Source organism: Arvicanthis niloticus, chromosome 4, assembly GCF_011762505.2.
Source record: "Arvicanthis niloticus isolate mArvNil1 chromosome 4, mArvNil1.pat.X, whole genome shotgun sequence".
Lineage (NCBI taxonomy): Eukaryota > Metazoa > Chordata > Mammalia > Rodentia > Muridae > Arvicanthis > Arvicanthis niloticus.
This window is the reverse complement of record NC_047661.1, coordinates 107,277,936-107,292,329: the sequence shown is the minus strand read 5'-3', so window position 1 is coordinate 107,292,329 and position 14,394 is coordinate 107,277,936. Positions and strand designations below refer to the sequence as shown.

General features: G+C 42.2%; 1 protein-coding gene across 2 annotated transcripts in view; it reads left to right on the top strand.

Annotated features, from left to right (window-relative positions):
- Sec24b (SEC24 homolog B, COPII component) overlaps window positions 1–14,394 on the top strand; it is a 96,409-nt gene that overhangs the window by 4,335 nt on the left and 77,680 nt on the right. Inside the window, exons 2-3 of one of the 2 annotated variants that reach the window (XM_076933255.1) lie at window positions 5,183–5,357; window positions 8,612–8,754. In XM_076933255.1, coding sequence (XP_076789370.1) covers window positions 8,682–8,754 — 73 coding nt within the window. In that variant the 5' untranslated portion in view covers window positions 5,183–5,357; window positions 8,612–8,681. The remainder of the gene's footprint in view (window positions 1–5,182; window positions 5,358–8,611; window positions 8,755–14,394) is intronic. The other variant, XM_076933256.1, reaches the window with a different exon arrangement.

The window sequence follows — 14,394 nt, the reverse complement described above, 5'->3', positions numbered from 1 at the left end:
GTCAGAGGTCCACCGTACAGTCTTCTAGGAACATGTCACTAACTGTTGGGCTAACCCTAATTCTGAGCACTGAGCAATCCAGTGTAGACAGGGTCAGGTCCGATGTGACTTGCCATCATGCAAGTCTTCGAATGAATGCTAACCATAAGGAATGTTACCTCACCCTGTGTAGCTTGCTTCATAGCAGCTCATCAGCTGTTGTCCCAAGCATAGATTCTTAATACTGAACATTCTAAGTGAGGTGACTGGAACTGGATATAACACAGACTTGCCCGTTGTCTTGAGTGAGTCCACCTCACAGACAGCTCTGTTGATGTCGGGACTGTTCAGTGTCACTCGCTGGAGTGTAAGTTGAAGGTGTCCAGCAGAGATAGAGAATGTTTACTATTTTGGTTCAATATCAAATGTGTAAAAATTTGTCCCCATTATTATAATTATAATATTACAATTATTACCTGGAAGTAAACTATTTTATCTGTTTACTTTTAATATTCCACATGTTCCTTTGGGATCAATTGTCATCTCAAATCAAATGTCTCTCCCTCAAGTCAGACTGTATTTATCCACTAGATGGCAATGGAGGCCCACAAACATTTTTAGACCAACAGGCCTAAGAATTAAGTTTCTGGTCTGCTTTAGACAGCAGATGCTGGCCAGGATGTGGAGAAAGAGAAACACTCCTTCATTGTTGGTGGGATTGAAAGTAGGTACAACCACCCTGGAAATCATTCTGGCGGTTCCTCAGAAAATTGTACATAGTATTACCTGAGGACCCAGCTATGCCATTCCTGGGCATATACCCAGAATATGCTCCAACATGTAATAAGTACACATGTTTCACTATGTTCATAGCAGCCTTGTTTATAATAGCCAAAAGCTGGAAAGAATCTAGATGTCCTTCAATGGAGGAATGGATAGAGAAAATGTGGTACATTTACACAATGGAGTACTAATTTCAGACTGGAATCTAAATTTTAGGCTAGGACAAGGAAGTAGGCTTCAGACATGAAAATGACTTTGGTCTAGGACAGGGAAGTAGGCTCAGATATTTTGGTCATCCTAATAAGCCCTTAGAAACAGTGATCACGGGAGTGTTCACGAATTTTGCTTATTGCCTTGCTTGTTCTTTGACTATTTGAATAGACTCCTATTGAATTGCTAGTCCCTCAACCTAGAACTGACCTTAATACTTGCATGTAATTAAAATGGTATAAAAGCAAAAAAGAGGAGGGGGATGTCATGGGGGGTTCTAGGGAGGGGAAATGGGGAAAGGGCATGACATCTGAAATGTAAATAAATAAAATATCCAAAAAAGAAAAAATAAATTAAAAAAAAACCAACAACAATGACTTCATGAAATTCTTAGGCAAATGGATGGAACTAGAAAATGTCATACTGAGTGAAGTAACCCAATCCCCAAAGAACACAAATGGTATGGTATGCATTCACTGATAAGTGGTTATAAGGAAAAAAGCTCAGAATGGCCAAGATACAATTCAAAGACCACATGAAGCACAAGAAGAAGGAAGACCAAAGTGTGGATGCTTCAGTCCTACTTAGAAGGGGAAAAATAATCACAGGAGGTAGAGGGAGGGAAGGACTTAGAAGGGAGAAAAAAAGAGGAGGGAAAAGGGGGGCAGGACCAGGTTTGGAAGGAGACAGCAGAGATACAGAGGGTCACCAGATTGAACAGAAGTGTGTAACCGTAGGGTTAGGGAACTGGGGGTAGCCACCAGAAAGTCCTAGATGCCAGGAAAGCAAGAGGCTCCCAGGACCCAATGGGAATGACCTTAGCTGAAATACCCAACAAAGGGGAGAGAGAACCTGTAGAGACCATAGCCAAAGGTTAGGCATGGCCCCCAGTTGAGGGATGGGGCCACCATCCATCTAAAAAATATTAACCCAGAATTGCTCCTGTCCAAAGGAAATACAGGACAAAGAGTGGAGCAGAGACTGAAGGAAAGGCCATCCAGAGACTGTCCCACCTGGGGACCCATCCCATGTGCATACACCAAATCCAGACACTATTGCTGATGCCAAGAAGTGCTTGCTGACAGGAGCCTAATATAGCTGTCTCCTGAGAGGCTCTGTCAGAACTTGAGAAATACAGATGTCGATGCTCACAGCCAACCGTCATCTGACTGGGCATGGAGCTGAAGGGGTTTGCAACCTCATAAGGAGAACAATATCAGCCAACCAGATCTCCCATTGCTCTCAGGGACTAAATCAGCAACCAAAGAGTACACATGGAGGGACCCATGGCTCCGGCTGCATGTGTAGCAGAGGATGGGGAGGGGAGGCCCTTGGTCCTGTGAAAGCTTGATGCCCCATCAGAGGGGAATGCTAGGGCAGTGAGGCAGGAGTGGGTGGGAGGGTGGAGGAGCACCCTCATAGAAGCCAGGGAAAGGGGGATGGGATAGGGGGCTTGTGGAGGGGAAACCAGGAAGAGGGATAACATTTGAAATGTAAATAAATAAAATAACCAATTAAAAAAACCTCATTTGTAGATGAGAGTGGTATCTCTGGGTCCTTAATCCTACCACTCAGCAGGCCGAGACAGACAAATATCTGTGAGTTCAAGGCCACCTTTATCTACATAGTGAACCATAACTACACAGTGAGACTCTATCTCAAAAACGAAATAAAAGAAAGTCTTTAAATGGAAGAGGATACATACATGTTAAAGCCTCAAATGTTGATCTTCTCATAAAAGGCCTTTTAAAACATTTTTAGAGGTTTTTTTTTTTTTGAATTTTAGAAATCTCAATTTAATTTTTAAAAGCCCATTAAAAATAAGATATGTTAGTAAGTATTTTTAGTAATTTAGCTAGGTTAACATTTTCTGGTTCTTGTCTTAATTAAACCAAATTATATTAACCACTACGATTAGTAAGTTGGTAGGATGGATTTTGATTAGTTTTTTTCTTTGTGTGGAGTGTTTGTTTTTATTTGGGGGGGGGGGTTATGTTTTTGGAGGTGGACTGTTTAGTTTAGGGAGCTATGTTGTTTTGATGTTGTTGTTTCAGGTAACATTCTTTGAAGCTCCTAGCTTGGGAAGGAATAGAAACTTTCATTGCCCAAGGTATTTGAGATCTTCTCCTTTGCACATTCAGCTGAGGCTTAGAGAACTCTGTTCATGGGCAGTGGCCGCAGCTGGAGACTGAACATCTGCACTGGACTCGAGAGTCTTTGGGGCAACTCCCCATTCTTCATGCGAGACTCCTATTAGTAACACATGATGTTGGCAAAGAATATTCATATTTCAGCTGTCTTGTGTGTAGAATGATTTTTCAGTTGTCTACATTATACATAAATGATATGTTTATATATATATATATATATATATATATATATATATATATATATATACCTGAACATGGTAAATGCTCCCCTCAAAATGGGAATAAGGCATGAAAGATGCCTGGATGAATAAGGTAAAAGAGCTGTCAAGCATCATTCTCTGATATCAAACTAGGAACTCCACGTACACATACATAGACACATGAACAAGTACCCACATAAATGCAAACATGCATATATGCACTCATGCACACCACACACACTTTCAAATAAAAAAATAACCCACACGTAAAAATAAACTTCTGCAGGTTTGATAAACTCATGTGCAAGTACTAAACCATCACATTGTAACCCCAAAATATGTCAAATTATTACATGTCAATTTTGAAAGTGGATTTGAGCAACACATTATAGGCAAGTACCAACTGTTACACAATATCTCAAAAATGTACAACTATTACATGTCAATTTTTCAAAGAGCTGTTTTGTAAAATAAAAACAAATAAACTTGTAATAAAAGCCTAGTGTGATGTCTTACCCCCAATAATCCCCCAGGCAGAGGCAGGGGGATTGCCATAGATTTGAGGTCAACCTGGAGAAAAATAGTGCATTTCATTTCTCAAACCTGTCTATACCCTAACAAAAATGAACAGAAAGTTGTTTAAAAACAAGTACTTGAGAGACTGGGGTGTGGCTCAGTTGGTAGAGTTCTTATCTTGCTTTCGTGAGGCCTTGGGCTGGATTCCCAGCATGACAGTAAACACTATGTACTCCAGTGGCGGTCTGGGACAAACATACTTATTGGAGTAAGAAAACCAGCCTGAGGGCTAGAGAGATGCCGTGGTGGTCGAGAGCACTAGAGGATCCAGGTTCAATTCCCAGACACCCGCATGGCAGCTCATAGAGTCTGTAACTGCAGTTTAGGAGGATCTAAGACCCTCTTCTGGTCTCGGTGGACACTTCACAAATGTAGTATGGTATTCTCTTTAACTGAATTGATATTTTTTAACAATTGTTTCTTAATTCTTTTTTTTCCCCCAAATGTATGTGTGCAGATACTTTGTCTGCACCACCTGCGTGCCACGTGTCCTTGGAGGGCAGAGGGGAATTCTGGAGCCCCAGGATGCCCAGTTAGAGATGGCTGTGAGCAGCCATGTGGGCACTGGGAATTTAGCCTGCATTCTCTAAAAGAACAGCCAGTGCTCTTAACGTGCTGTCTCTCCAACCAAGATTTTCTTTTCTTTTCTCTTCTCTTCTCTTCTCTTCTCTTCTCTTCTCTTCTCTTCTCTTCTCTTCTCTTCTCTTCTCTTCTCTTCTCTTTCTCCTCCTCCTCCTCCTCCTCCTCCTCCTCCTCCTCCTCCTCCTCCTCCTCCTCCTCCTCCTCTTCCTCCTCCTCCTCCTTCTTCTTTTCTCACTGTATAGCCCAGGCAGACCCTGAACTCATGATCTTTCTTCTGCCACTTCTTAAATACTAGGATTTTAGGGTGTGCCACCACCATTCCTGGCTTACCATTTTTAAAAATGGTATTATTTTGATGGGTAAGGTAATAAAGATAGTTCAATGCAGGCTTAAACAGGAGGATTAGAAGACAGGCATTTGGCAGATAAGACACACCCAAGATTCTCTGGGAGTAAATCACAGATAGTAAGACACCCCCCCCCCCTCCCGCAGTGCGGTTAGGATTCCTCAAGGGAAAGTTGCTAAATCTGGTTTTCATTTGTTTTTGTTTTTGGTTTGTTTTGAGTATTGTTGTTGTTTTAAGAAAAAAAAATTTAATTTCACATGCTTTCACATACCTAAGGTTTATTTTATTGGTTTTTTAAAAGGTTTTTTAAAAATGCATGTGGGTGTTTTATCTGAATGTCTGTATGTGCACCACAGGCATTCCTGATGCCCTTGGAGTCAGATCCCCTGGGACAGGAGTTACAGATGGTTGTGAGCCACTGAGTGGATATCCTGAATCAAATCCAGGTCTGATACTAAGAGTATCAGACTTCTTAGCCACCGAACCACCTCTCCAATCCTGAATTTACATTTTTGAAGAGGAAAAAAAAAGGTAAACAAATTCTCTATAATACAAAATGCCCTTTTAGGGCCTCTGATTTGCTTTCTGGGAGAATAGTGTGTCAGTTTTGCCTGTTCCCAGCAGATGGCACTAGGGAGCACACATGATGACTGTGGGACTTCTGTCCAATTCCGGGCCCCTTAAGTGGTGGTATGGCTGCAAAATAAGAGTGTTTTTACAGAAAAGGAAGACAAGGATTCTTCAAGCCAAACCAGGCTAGTCTGAGGATAACCCTCGGTCCCTCAGTTGTCCTCATGTCTGAAGAGATCCGCTGGAGAAGCTGAAGCAAGAGTTGGAGGCCAGCCTGGTCTACATAGTGAGTTCTAGGCTAGCAAGTACTACACAGTGAGACTTTCAAACAACTATAACAACAACACATTATAGATATTCACCTTAATGTCTACATCACTGACAAATCAAAAGAAATTTGAAAGTGGTAGTAACACAAATTGTTTGAAACAATTAATAAAAGCAGAGAACTTAAAAATTCATAATCAAAAGTCTATATTATAATCAAACAACCCATTTGAAATGACTAAATCTGAAGAGAGGGGAAAAATGGTACAGCATCTGTGAAAATCCATTTTCTATAGTCACTTTGTGACCTCCCAAACTTCATATATTGATGTCTAACCCTCCCTCCCTGTTGTGTCACCCCCCCCCCCCAGACTAGTTACAGATGGTTGTAAGCGAACTTGTAGGTGTGGTAATCAAACCTGCTCTTAGCCACTGAGCCATCTCTCCAGGCCCAGAACATGTTTTCAGGTTTTGTTTGTTTGTTTTTTGGTATTTCTATTTTTGGTTGGTTGCTTGCTTGCCTTTTGAGATAGGGTTTCTCTGTATATCCGTGGCTGTCTTAGAACTTTCTCTGGAGACAATGCTGGCCTCAAACTCACAGATGCACCTGCCTCTGGCTCTGCCTCCCAAGTGCAGGTTGCAGGTATTACAGGCATGGGCCACCATGCCCAGCTGATTTTAAAGGCTTTGACAGTCAAGAGGATGTTAGAGTATGCGTAGCAGTGCACAATGAATGGCATTCCATTGCTAGAGGAGAGTCATTTGATCTTGTAGAGTCTTTTTAACTCAGCGCTCTCTCTCTCTCTCTCTCTCTCTCTCTCTCTCTCTCTCTCTCTGTGTGTGTGTGTGTGTGTGTGTGTGTGTGTGTGTGTGTGTGTGTGTGTGTTTGTGTCTCCTGGGAACTTCAGTTAATACAACTCAATGTATGGCCCATAGACCAGGACCAGCATCACCTGGCAGCTTATCAAAAACATGGCTGTGGTGGCTCAGGCCTGTAATCATCCAGGAGGCTGAGGCTAGAGGCTCTCCTCAGGAGGCAGCCTGATCTACACAGTGATCAAGCCAGTGCCGGCTACAGTGTGAGACCCTGCCTCAACCAACAGAACATCATCAACAACAACAACAACGACGACAGGTGCAGAATGTATCCTGGACTGTGTATTGCACTGGACTCCCAGATACCTGAGAGTTGAGACAGGAGGATCATTTGAAATCACTCAAAATTTAAGACTAGCCAGGTCATCATAATAAGGTCCTGCCTCAAATACATAAATAAGCCGGGCAGTGGTGGCGCACGCCTTTAATCCCAGCACTTGGGAGGCAGAGGCAGGCGGATTTCTGAGTTCGAGGCCAGCCTGGTCTACAGAGTGAGTTCCAGGACAGCCAGGGCTACACAGAGAAAGCCTGTCTCGAAAAACCAAAGAAAAGCAAACATAAATAAATGGAAAATATCAAGCCAGCCCCAAACAAGTCATTCAGAACCTGCATTTTAAAAAGATCCTCAAGTGAGTCACTTGTTCACTAGAGGTACCAACACGTGTCAGAACAAAGAAGAGTGAGCTTGTTGGTTCCAAAGCTTCAAAGTCCTGGTTCTGTTTAGTGATGTGGATATATCCTGTGAGCAATACTCTTCCTGAGCTTTTGACATCTAATCTGTTTGCATGCAAACTCATTTATATGACTCTAGAAATGGACCGAATGTTCGTCCTATCTTCTCAAACAGTGTGGTCGGTACTATTTAATTCTTTGTAATTGAGGGTCAACGCTCTGAACATCTGTTTTGATCTTGACATACGGTGCTCTCCTAAAGCCTGCTCTGCTCGAGACTCAGGTGTATTTAGCAAATTATTTTTCACTCTATTCCCTCCAGAATGCCAGGCTATAAATTCTCCAATGGCAGAGGCTTGCAGGCTGTTTCCCACGCTCCCGGGGGAGTACCTGGGGTTGCTCAACCTCAGTTGTTGCGTCAGGCCTCTATGTGGTTTTCATTCTTCCATTTCCCAGTCCTCTTGTCTGTCCTGTACTTACTCTGACAACTTGTAGTGATGGTTGCTCTAGGCAGGTACACCTTTATCCAAACCCATTTCCCTCCTCTGTCTTGTGACTCTTTATTTCTAATATGGTACGGGGTGGAACTAGAGAATGAATTTACAGCATGCCGACAACACAAGGATCTGTGTGAGAATTAGGGATTTCCTGTAAGTGCTTGCATTTTCCTTTTGTTTGATTATATGGTAAAATTTCCCTTCTGAGTATGTGACAGGGGTGAATTTCAGTCATGGCGAGTCACAGGAAGACAGAGAAATTTGGGGGACCTGGGAAGAGAGAGGAACCCTCATGTGGAACTCTGACTGAAGCTCTTATCAGCTAGAATACCAACACAATTAACAACATACACTGCAAAGGCTGAAGGCATAGAGTTAGTATTCCATTGATATAAATATTGGACATTAAAATAGCAATGATCCAGCTTAAAACTGGATGCATAAGACCTTGAGCCAGGCATGATGGTGCACTATTCCCAGCAATCAGGAGGAAAAGGCAGGCAAACCTCCCTGAGCCGAAGACCAGCCTGGTCTACATAGAGAGACACATAGCAAGACCCTGCCTTCAAAAGCAAGCAAGCAAGCAAGCAAACAAACCACACCAAAACAATGTGCTGTGCCCACACTTCGGTATGCCTATTTTCTGAGCACATCAGTTTCTCCTAACCTTTGTGCTTAAGCCTGTATTAAAATATCTCTGATAAAACCTGCAACTCCACCTCATAAACGAGCTAGCCCTGAAATTGTGTTCAGTGTTAAAGCTACAAATCCTGTTTTGGCCTAAGTCGAGGTCCCTGAAACTCTAGGCGCTGCTCAGGCTGCTGAGGGTGGCAGTGGGGTACTATGTCTCCTTCCCCTGTGCTCAAAAAAACACAGACAATGACACTTTTTCTCTCCACCTAGGCTTGGCCACAACATTACAACAACCATGCACCTCATCAGTCAAGACTGACGCTAATTCCGCTTCTCGAAGATGGGCTGCCTCAGATTCGGAGTGGATCACATACTCAACCGACTTCTTGTGAACCTTCTCCCCATCTTAACTGGTAAAATAAAGGCTACAGCCTGTGTTTGGGCAGTGGAAAGGAAAGGTGGAGCTGGAAGCTTTAGAGAGGGAGAGAGAATAAGAAGGAGGGAAGACGAGGAGATGAAGGAGAAAGACAGAAGAAGAGGAGGTGCAAGGAAGATGGAGAAGAAGGAAGCACGTGGCCTGGAAGAACCACAAGTAGCAAGGGATTTCATAGATGGGGAATAGAGTAGGGTAGTGGTAGATCTGCCCGATCTAGGTGTGCAGCTTGTATTCATATGAACTGAGTTGTGTTTTCTTTGCCCAGGCTTATTAGGGTTGGAGATTTACCACAACATTTCCTCCAAATATACCCTACCTTCCACAGTTGCACTGGCCTATTCAAATAGCCCATTCAAATGGTGAACTAACGGATGGATTAAACCACCAACTGGGTCCTGGCCCTTAAGATCAGAGACGTACTTGGAGGCATTTAGACACCTCTCAGTCTAATCAGAGCAGCAACCAAGAGTCAATCACATGCAGAGCCTGTTGGGCTCCACCTTTTAGTTTCTGACTCACTGGATTTGCATTTGAGTTGGAGAGTCTGTATTTCAGACACTTTAAGAAGTACATATCATTGAATAGAATACTGAGTAGATGTGTGTACCTGTCGGGTGGGGGTGTGCACACGTGTGCTCATACATGTGTACCCGTGAGCATGCCTCTAAACTGGCATGTGGGTGTCAGAGACAATCTAAGTGTTATTCTTCAGGATCTGTTCACTTTTTGTTTGTTTTTATTCTTTCCTCCTCTTCCTCTTCTTCTTCTTCTTCCTCTGCTCTTCCTCCTTCTTCTTGACAGAGTTTCTCACTGGCCGTGGTGTGACAAGTAGACTAAGCTGGCTGGTTTGTGATCCCTGGGGATTTGTTTGTCTCTTGTTTCCCTGGTGCTGAGATTGCAAACATGTGCCATCCTCTCTCTCTCTCTCTCTCTCTCTCTCTCTCTCTCTCTCTCTCTCTCCTTTATTGAAGATAGATTTCTTTTTTCCTTTTATTGAAGATAGATTTCTTTTTTCTCATATAATGTATTCTGATTATGGTTCCCCCTCCCACTCTTCTTGCCAGCTCCTTCTCCCCTCCTCCCCTCCTCCCCTCCTCCCCTCCTCCCCTCCTCCCCTCCTCCCCTCCTCTCCTCCCATCTGGATCCATTCCTTTTCTCTCCCTCATTGGAAAACAAACAGGCTTCTAGGGGATAATAATAAAATAAAATAAAATAAAACACACCAGAATAAGACAAAACAAACAAAAGGAAAAGATCCCAAAAGAACGCACAAGAAATGGATATAGATGGAGACCCACCTGTTTGTACACTCAGGAATCCCATAAAAACTAAACTGGAAGCCATAATATATATATACAATAACACATAAAAACAACACCTGTAGTGTTAAAAAGAGAGAAAATAAATAAAATAAAAGTGAAAATGGAAATAAAACTTAAGGCTGGGCATGGTAGCACACCCTTTTAATCCCAATTATCTGCTTGGGAGGCAAAACCAGGTGAATCTTTATGACTTTGAGGCCAGCCTGGTCTACATATGAATTCTAGGACAGCCAAAGTCATTATGAGACAAGAAACCTCTAAAGATGCCCTTGAGTTCCTTTCCTGTTGGCATCTACTGCTGGGCGCAGCCTACCCTTAGGAGTAGTTTGTTTGCCCAGTGAGACTTCCTTGGAGAAAACTATATTTTTATTTGCAAGTGGGTATCGATTGGAGACAGCTTCTGGTGGGGCATGAGTCTACTTCTTTCAGCAATAGGACTCTATCTGGTACAAACTGATGCAGGCTCCATGCATGCTTCTACAGTCTATGTGAGTTCATATGTACATCAATCATGCTGATACAGAGGACGTTGTTTCCTTTGTTTCCTCCATTCTTTCTGGCTATTAATCTTTTTCTGCATCTACTTCTGCAGGGTTCCCTGGGTCCTGAGGGGAGGGATTTGACGGCAACATCTAGTTTAGGCCTGAGTGTCAAGGGCTCTTACTCTCTGCATAATGTCTGGCTCTGGGTCATTATATCTGTTCCCTTCTGCTGGAGGAGAAAGCTTTGTTGAGAAATATCTGGTTTGTTTTCAACTTCTGGCTATTATGACTAGAACAGCAATGAATATAGTTGAGCAAGTGTCTCTGTAGTGGGATAAAGCATCCTGTAAGTTGTGCCCAAGAGTGGTGTAGCTGGATCTTGAGGTAGATTAGTTCCTATTTTCCTGAGGATATGATTTCCATGGTGGCTGTATAAGCCTACAGTCTCACCAGTAATGGATGAGTGTTTCCCTTATTCTGTGTCCTTGTCAGCATGAGCTGTCACTTGTGTTATTGATCTTAACCATTCTGATAAGTGTAAAACGAAATCTCAAAATAGTCTTGATTTGCAATTCCCTGGTAACTAAGGATGTTGAACATTTTAACTGTTTCATAACCATTTGAGTTTTCTCTCTTCAGAATTCCGTTTAGATCTGTAACCCATTTTTAAAATTGGGTTTTTTGGGGGTTTTTGATATTTAGTTTTTTTGACTTCTTATATATTTTGTACTTTAGTCTTCTATTGGATATGCAATTGAAAAGAAGTTTTTCCCATTCTGTGAACTGTCTCTTTGCCCAAATGATGGTTTTCGTTGCCAGGCAGAGCTTTTTAGTTTCATAAGGTCCTATTTATTATCTTAGTGTCTATGCTAACAGTGTTCTTCTCAGAAAGCCCCTTTCGAGTGCTATTGAGTTTAAGCCTATTTTCTCTTCTATCAGGTTCACTGTATCTGGTGTTATGTTGAGATCTTTGATTTATTTAGAGTTGAAATTTGGGCCAGGTGATAAGCATGGATTTCTTTGGATTCTTCATGTTGCCATCCAGTTTGCCCAGCACCATTTGTTGAAGATGGTGTCTTTTTTTTTCCAGTGTGTATTTTTGTCTTTGTTATCAAAACCAAGTGTCCAAAGGTGTTTGGATTTGCGTCTGTGTCTTCACTTCGATTCCATTGATCAGCATGTCTGTTTTTATGCCAGTACCATGCTGTTTTTATTATTAAGGGTCTATAATACAATTCAAGGTTTGGGATGGTGATACCTCCACCAGTTATTTTATTTTTCAGGATCTCTCCATCTTAAAAAAAAAAATGTGGGCATTTAGTGCAGTGAACTTGCCTCTTAGAACTACCGTTATTGTGTCCTATAAGTTTGGGTATGTTGTGTGTTCGCTTTCATTGAATTATAGAAAGTCTTTCATTTTTTTCTTGACACATTTTTCATTCAGTAGTTAGGTGTTCAGTTTCCATGAGTTTATAGGCTTTCTGTTGTTGATGATATCTCTCTTTAATCCGTGGTGTTCAGAGAGGATGCAGGGTGTTATTTCAATTTTCTTGTGTCTGTTGAGACTTGTTTTGTTTTGGAGTATGTGGTTAATTTCCCAGAAAGTTCCATAAGGTGCTGAGAAGATGGTACAGCCTTTGTGTTTAGGTGAAATGTTCCATACATATCTGTTAAGTCCATTGGTTTATTACGTCAGTTCAACCAAGAACTTCCCTGTTTAGTTTTCTTTTAGATGACCTATTTATTGGCAAGAGTAGGATATTCAAGTCTCTCAATATCAGTGTGAGAGGATCATATGTGATTTATGTTGTAGTAGTTTTTTCTTCTATGAACTTGTGTGCCTTCATGTTTGCTACACAGCTGTTAGGAATTGCAATGTCCTGTGGGAAGATTTTTCCTTTGGTGTGTATGTAGTGTCCTTCCCTATCTCTTCTGATTAGTGTTGGCTTAAAATCTACTTTGTCTGATACTAAAATGGCCACACTAGCTTGCTTCTTTGTCTATTTGATTGGATGAGCTTTTCCCATCCATCTTCCCCTGAGGTGATGCCTGGAGATCCATCTATCTATCTATCTATCTATCTATCTATCTATCTATCTATGTATATAAATTCCCTCTTCCACCTAGTATTCTGTTGGTGAGTCTTGCCTCTGAGGTTCAAGTTCCTAAGTTTTTCACTCTCAGATTTTCCTCAGTTTGGGTTTTCTTTATTGATTCTATTTCCACCGTGAGGTCTTGAACTGTTTTACTCATTTCCTTCCACTGTTTGTGTTTCACAGGTTTCTTTAAGGGATTTACTCATTTCCTGTTTAAGGGTCTCCATCACATTCATAGTCTATTTTAAGGCTATGTTTCCCTGTACTTCGGCTATGTTGCGATTCTCAGGGCCTACTGTGGCTGGGTTGCTGCGCTTTAGTGGAGACACGTTTTCCATTATTGATTAGGTTCTTATGCTGGCTCCTAGGCATCTGGGTTTGGGTGATGATAACTTTAGGTGCCAGTCTTGTCTTTGTTGGGTGGGTTTTTGTTTCCTGGTTTCTGTTGCTCTCTCTGGTTCTTTAGGAGGATGTGGTCTCTGTGTGTTGCCTGGTGGAGAATTCTTTTGGGATTCTGTTAGGTGTGGCCACTGAGGGTTCTGGGTAAAATGTGTTTCTAGATATTAGGAGCTGACATTTAGGAACGGTGATGGGTTGGGTGTGAGGTTAAGGGGATTTATTCTTAGGCGGGAAGAAAGCAGGGGTTTCCACCAAGATTGTCTCAGTCCCCTGGGAATGGAGGCAGAATGTGAGAAGCTACACCAGGTAGTCTGCTACAGACCTAAGGATGAGACTGGGGAATTGGATTTGGAGGGGAGGAAAGAGAGTGAAGATCTGAAGCTTGCCTACCTGCCTCTCACTGGCTGGCTGGCCTATTTGCTTCTCTGCCAGGCTTAATTGTCAGGCATGCGCAGCTGGGATAACAGGACAGGTGGAAAGTATGGTTAGAAGAGAAGGTCTGCTTGGTCTTCTGGAGATGGGGTGGAGAGGAAGAGGGAGTCACAACGTGTGGCCTGCTACTGCGTTAGGGTAGAGACAGGGATTTAGAGGAGTTCCGGGCTCCAACTCAAGCTTGTAATGCAAGCACTTTACCAACTGAGCTACCTCTCCAGCCTCAGAAACTAATTATGTAAAACTGAACATCCATTGACAGGAGAAATAGGCCATTGTAATTAGTGCAGCTTTATGAGGAGCAATGGAAACTAACCCTGGATAGCTTGCAGTAAATTGGAGGTACTGGAGCTAAACAGGCTTTGGCTTTCTCTCTGGTTCTGCTAATTAAAGGCTGATGAGACTTTCCCCTCCCCACCCCCAAAGTATCTCTAAACTCTATTAAGCTCCCAGTTGGATCCCCTATACCAAAGTACAAACTTTTAAACATTTTATAGGACATTGAGGCTTTCTTTAAAAATTGGAAATTTGAAGAAAGGGTTAAATGTGTTTTAAACCTGGGTTTGAGGAAGAGCAGAAGGTTATGGGTTCCCTTCAAATGGTCCAAGCATTCCTGTCTTCAGGAATGAGGATGCTACGTTCCCTAACGCACATGCCATCTCATGATCTGCTTCAGGGGAAGGTTGGGGAATTCCCCCTACAGCAATCATTTCTTCAATTCCTTCAGCTTAAAACATGCCCGAGTCACTGACATATATTATTTGGTGCATCAATTCCTGAATACTTTAATAAACATGCTAGAAGGATACTGTCCTTGGTTCCAAATTGTTTATTGGTTGTTCATTGTGAAAAATGGGTGCATACCATCCTCTCAAGGTGGACCACA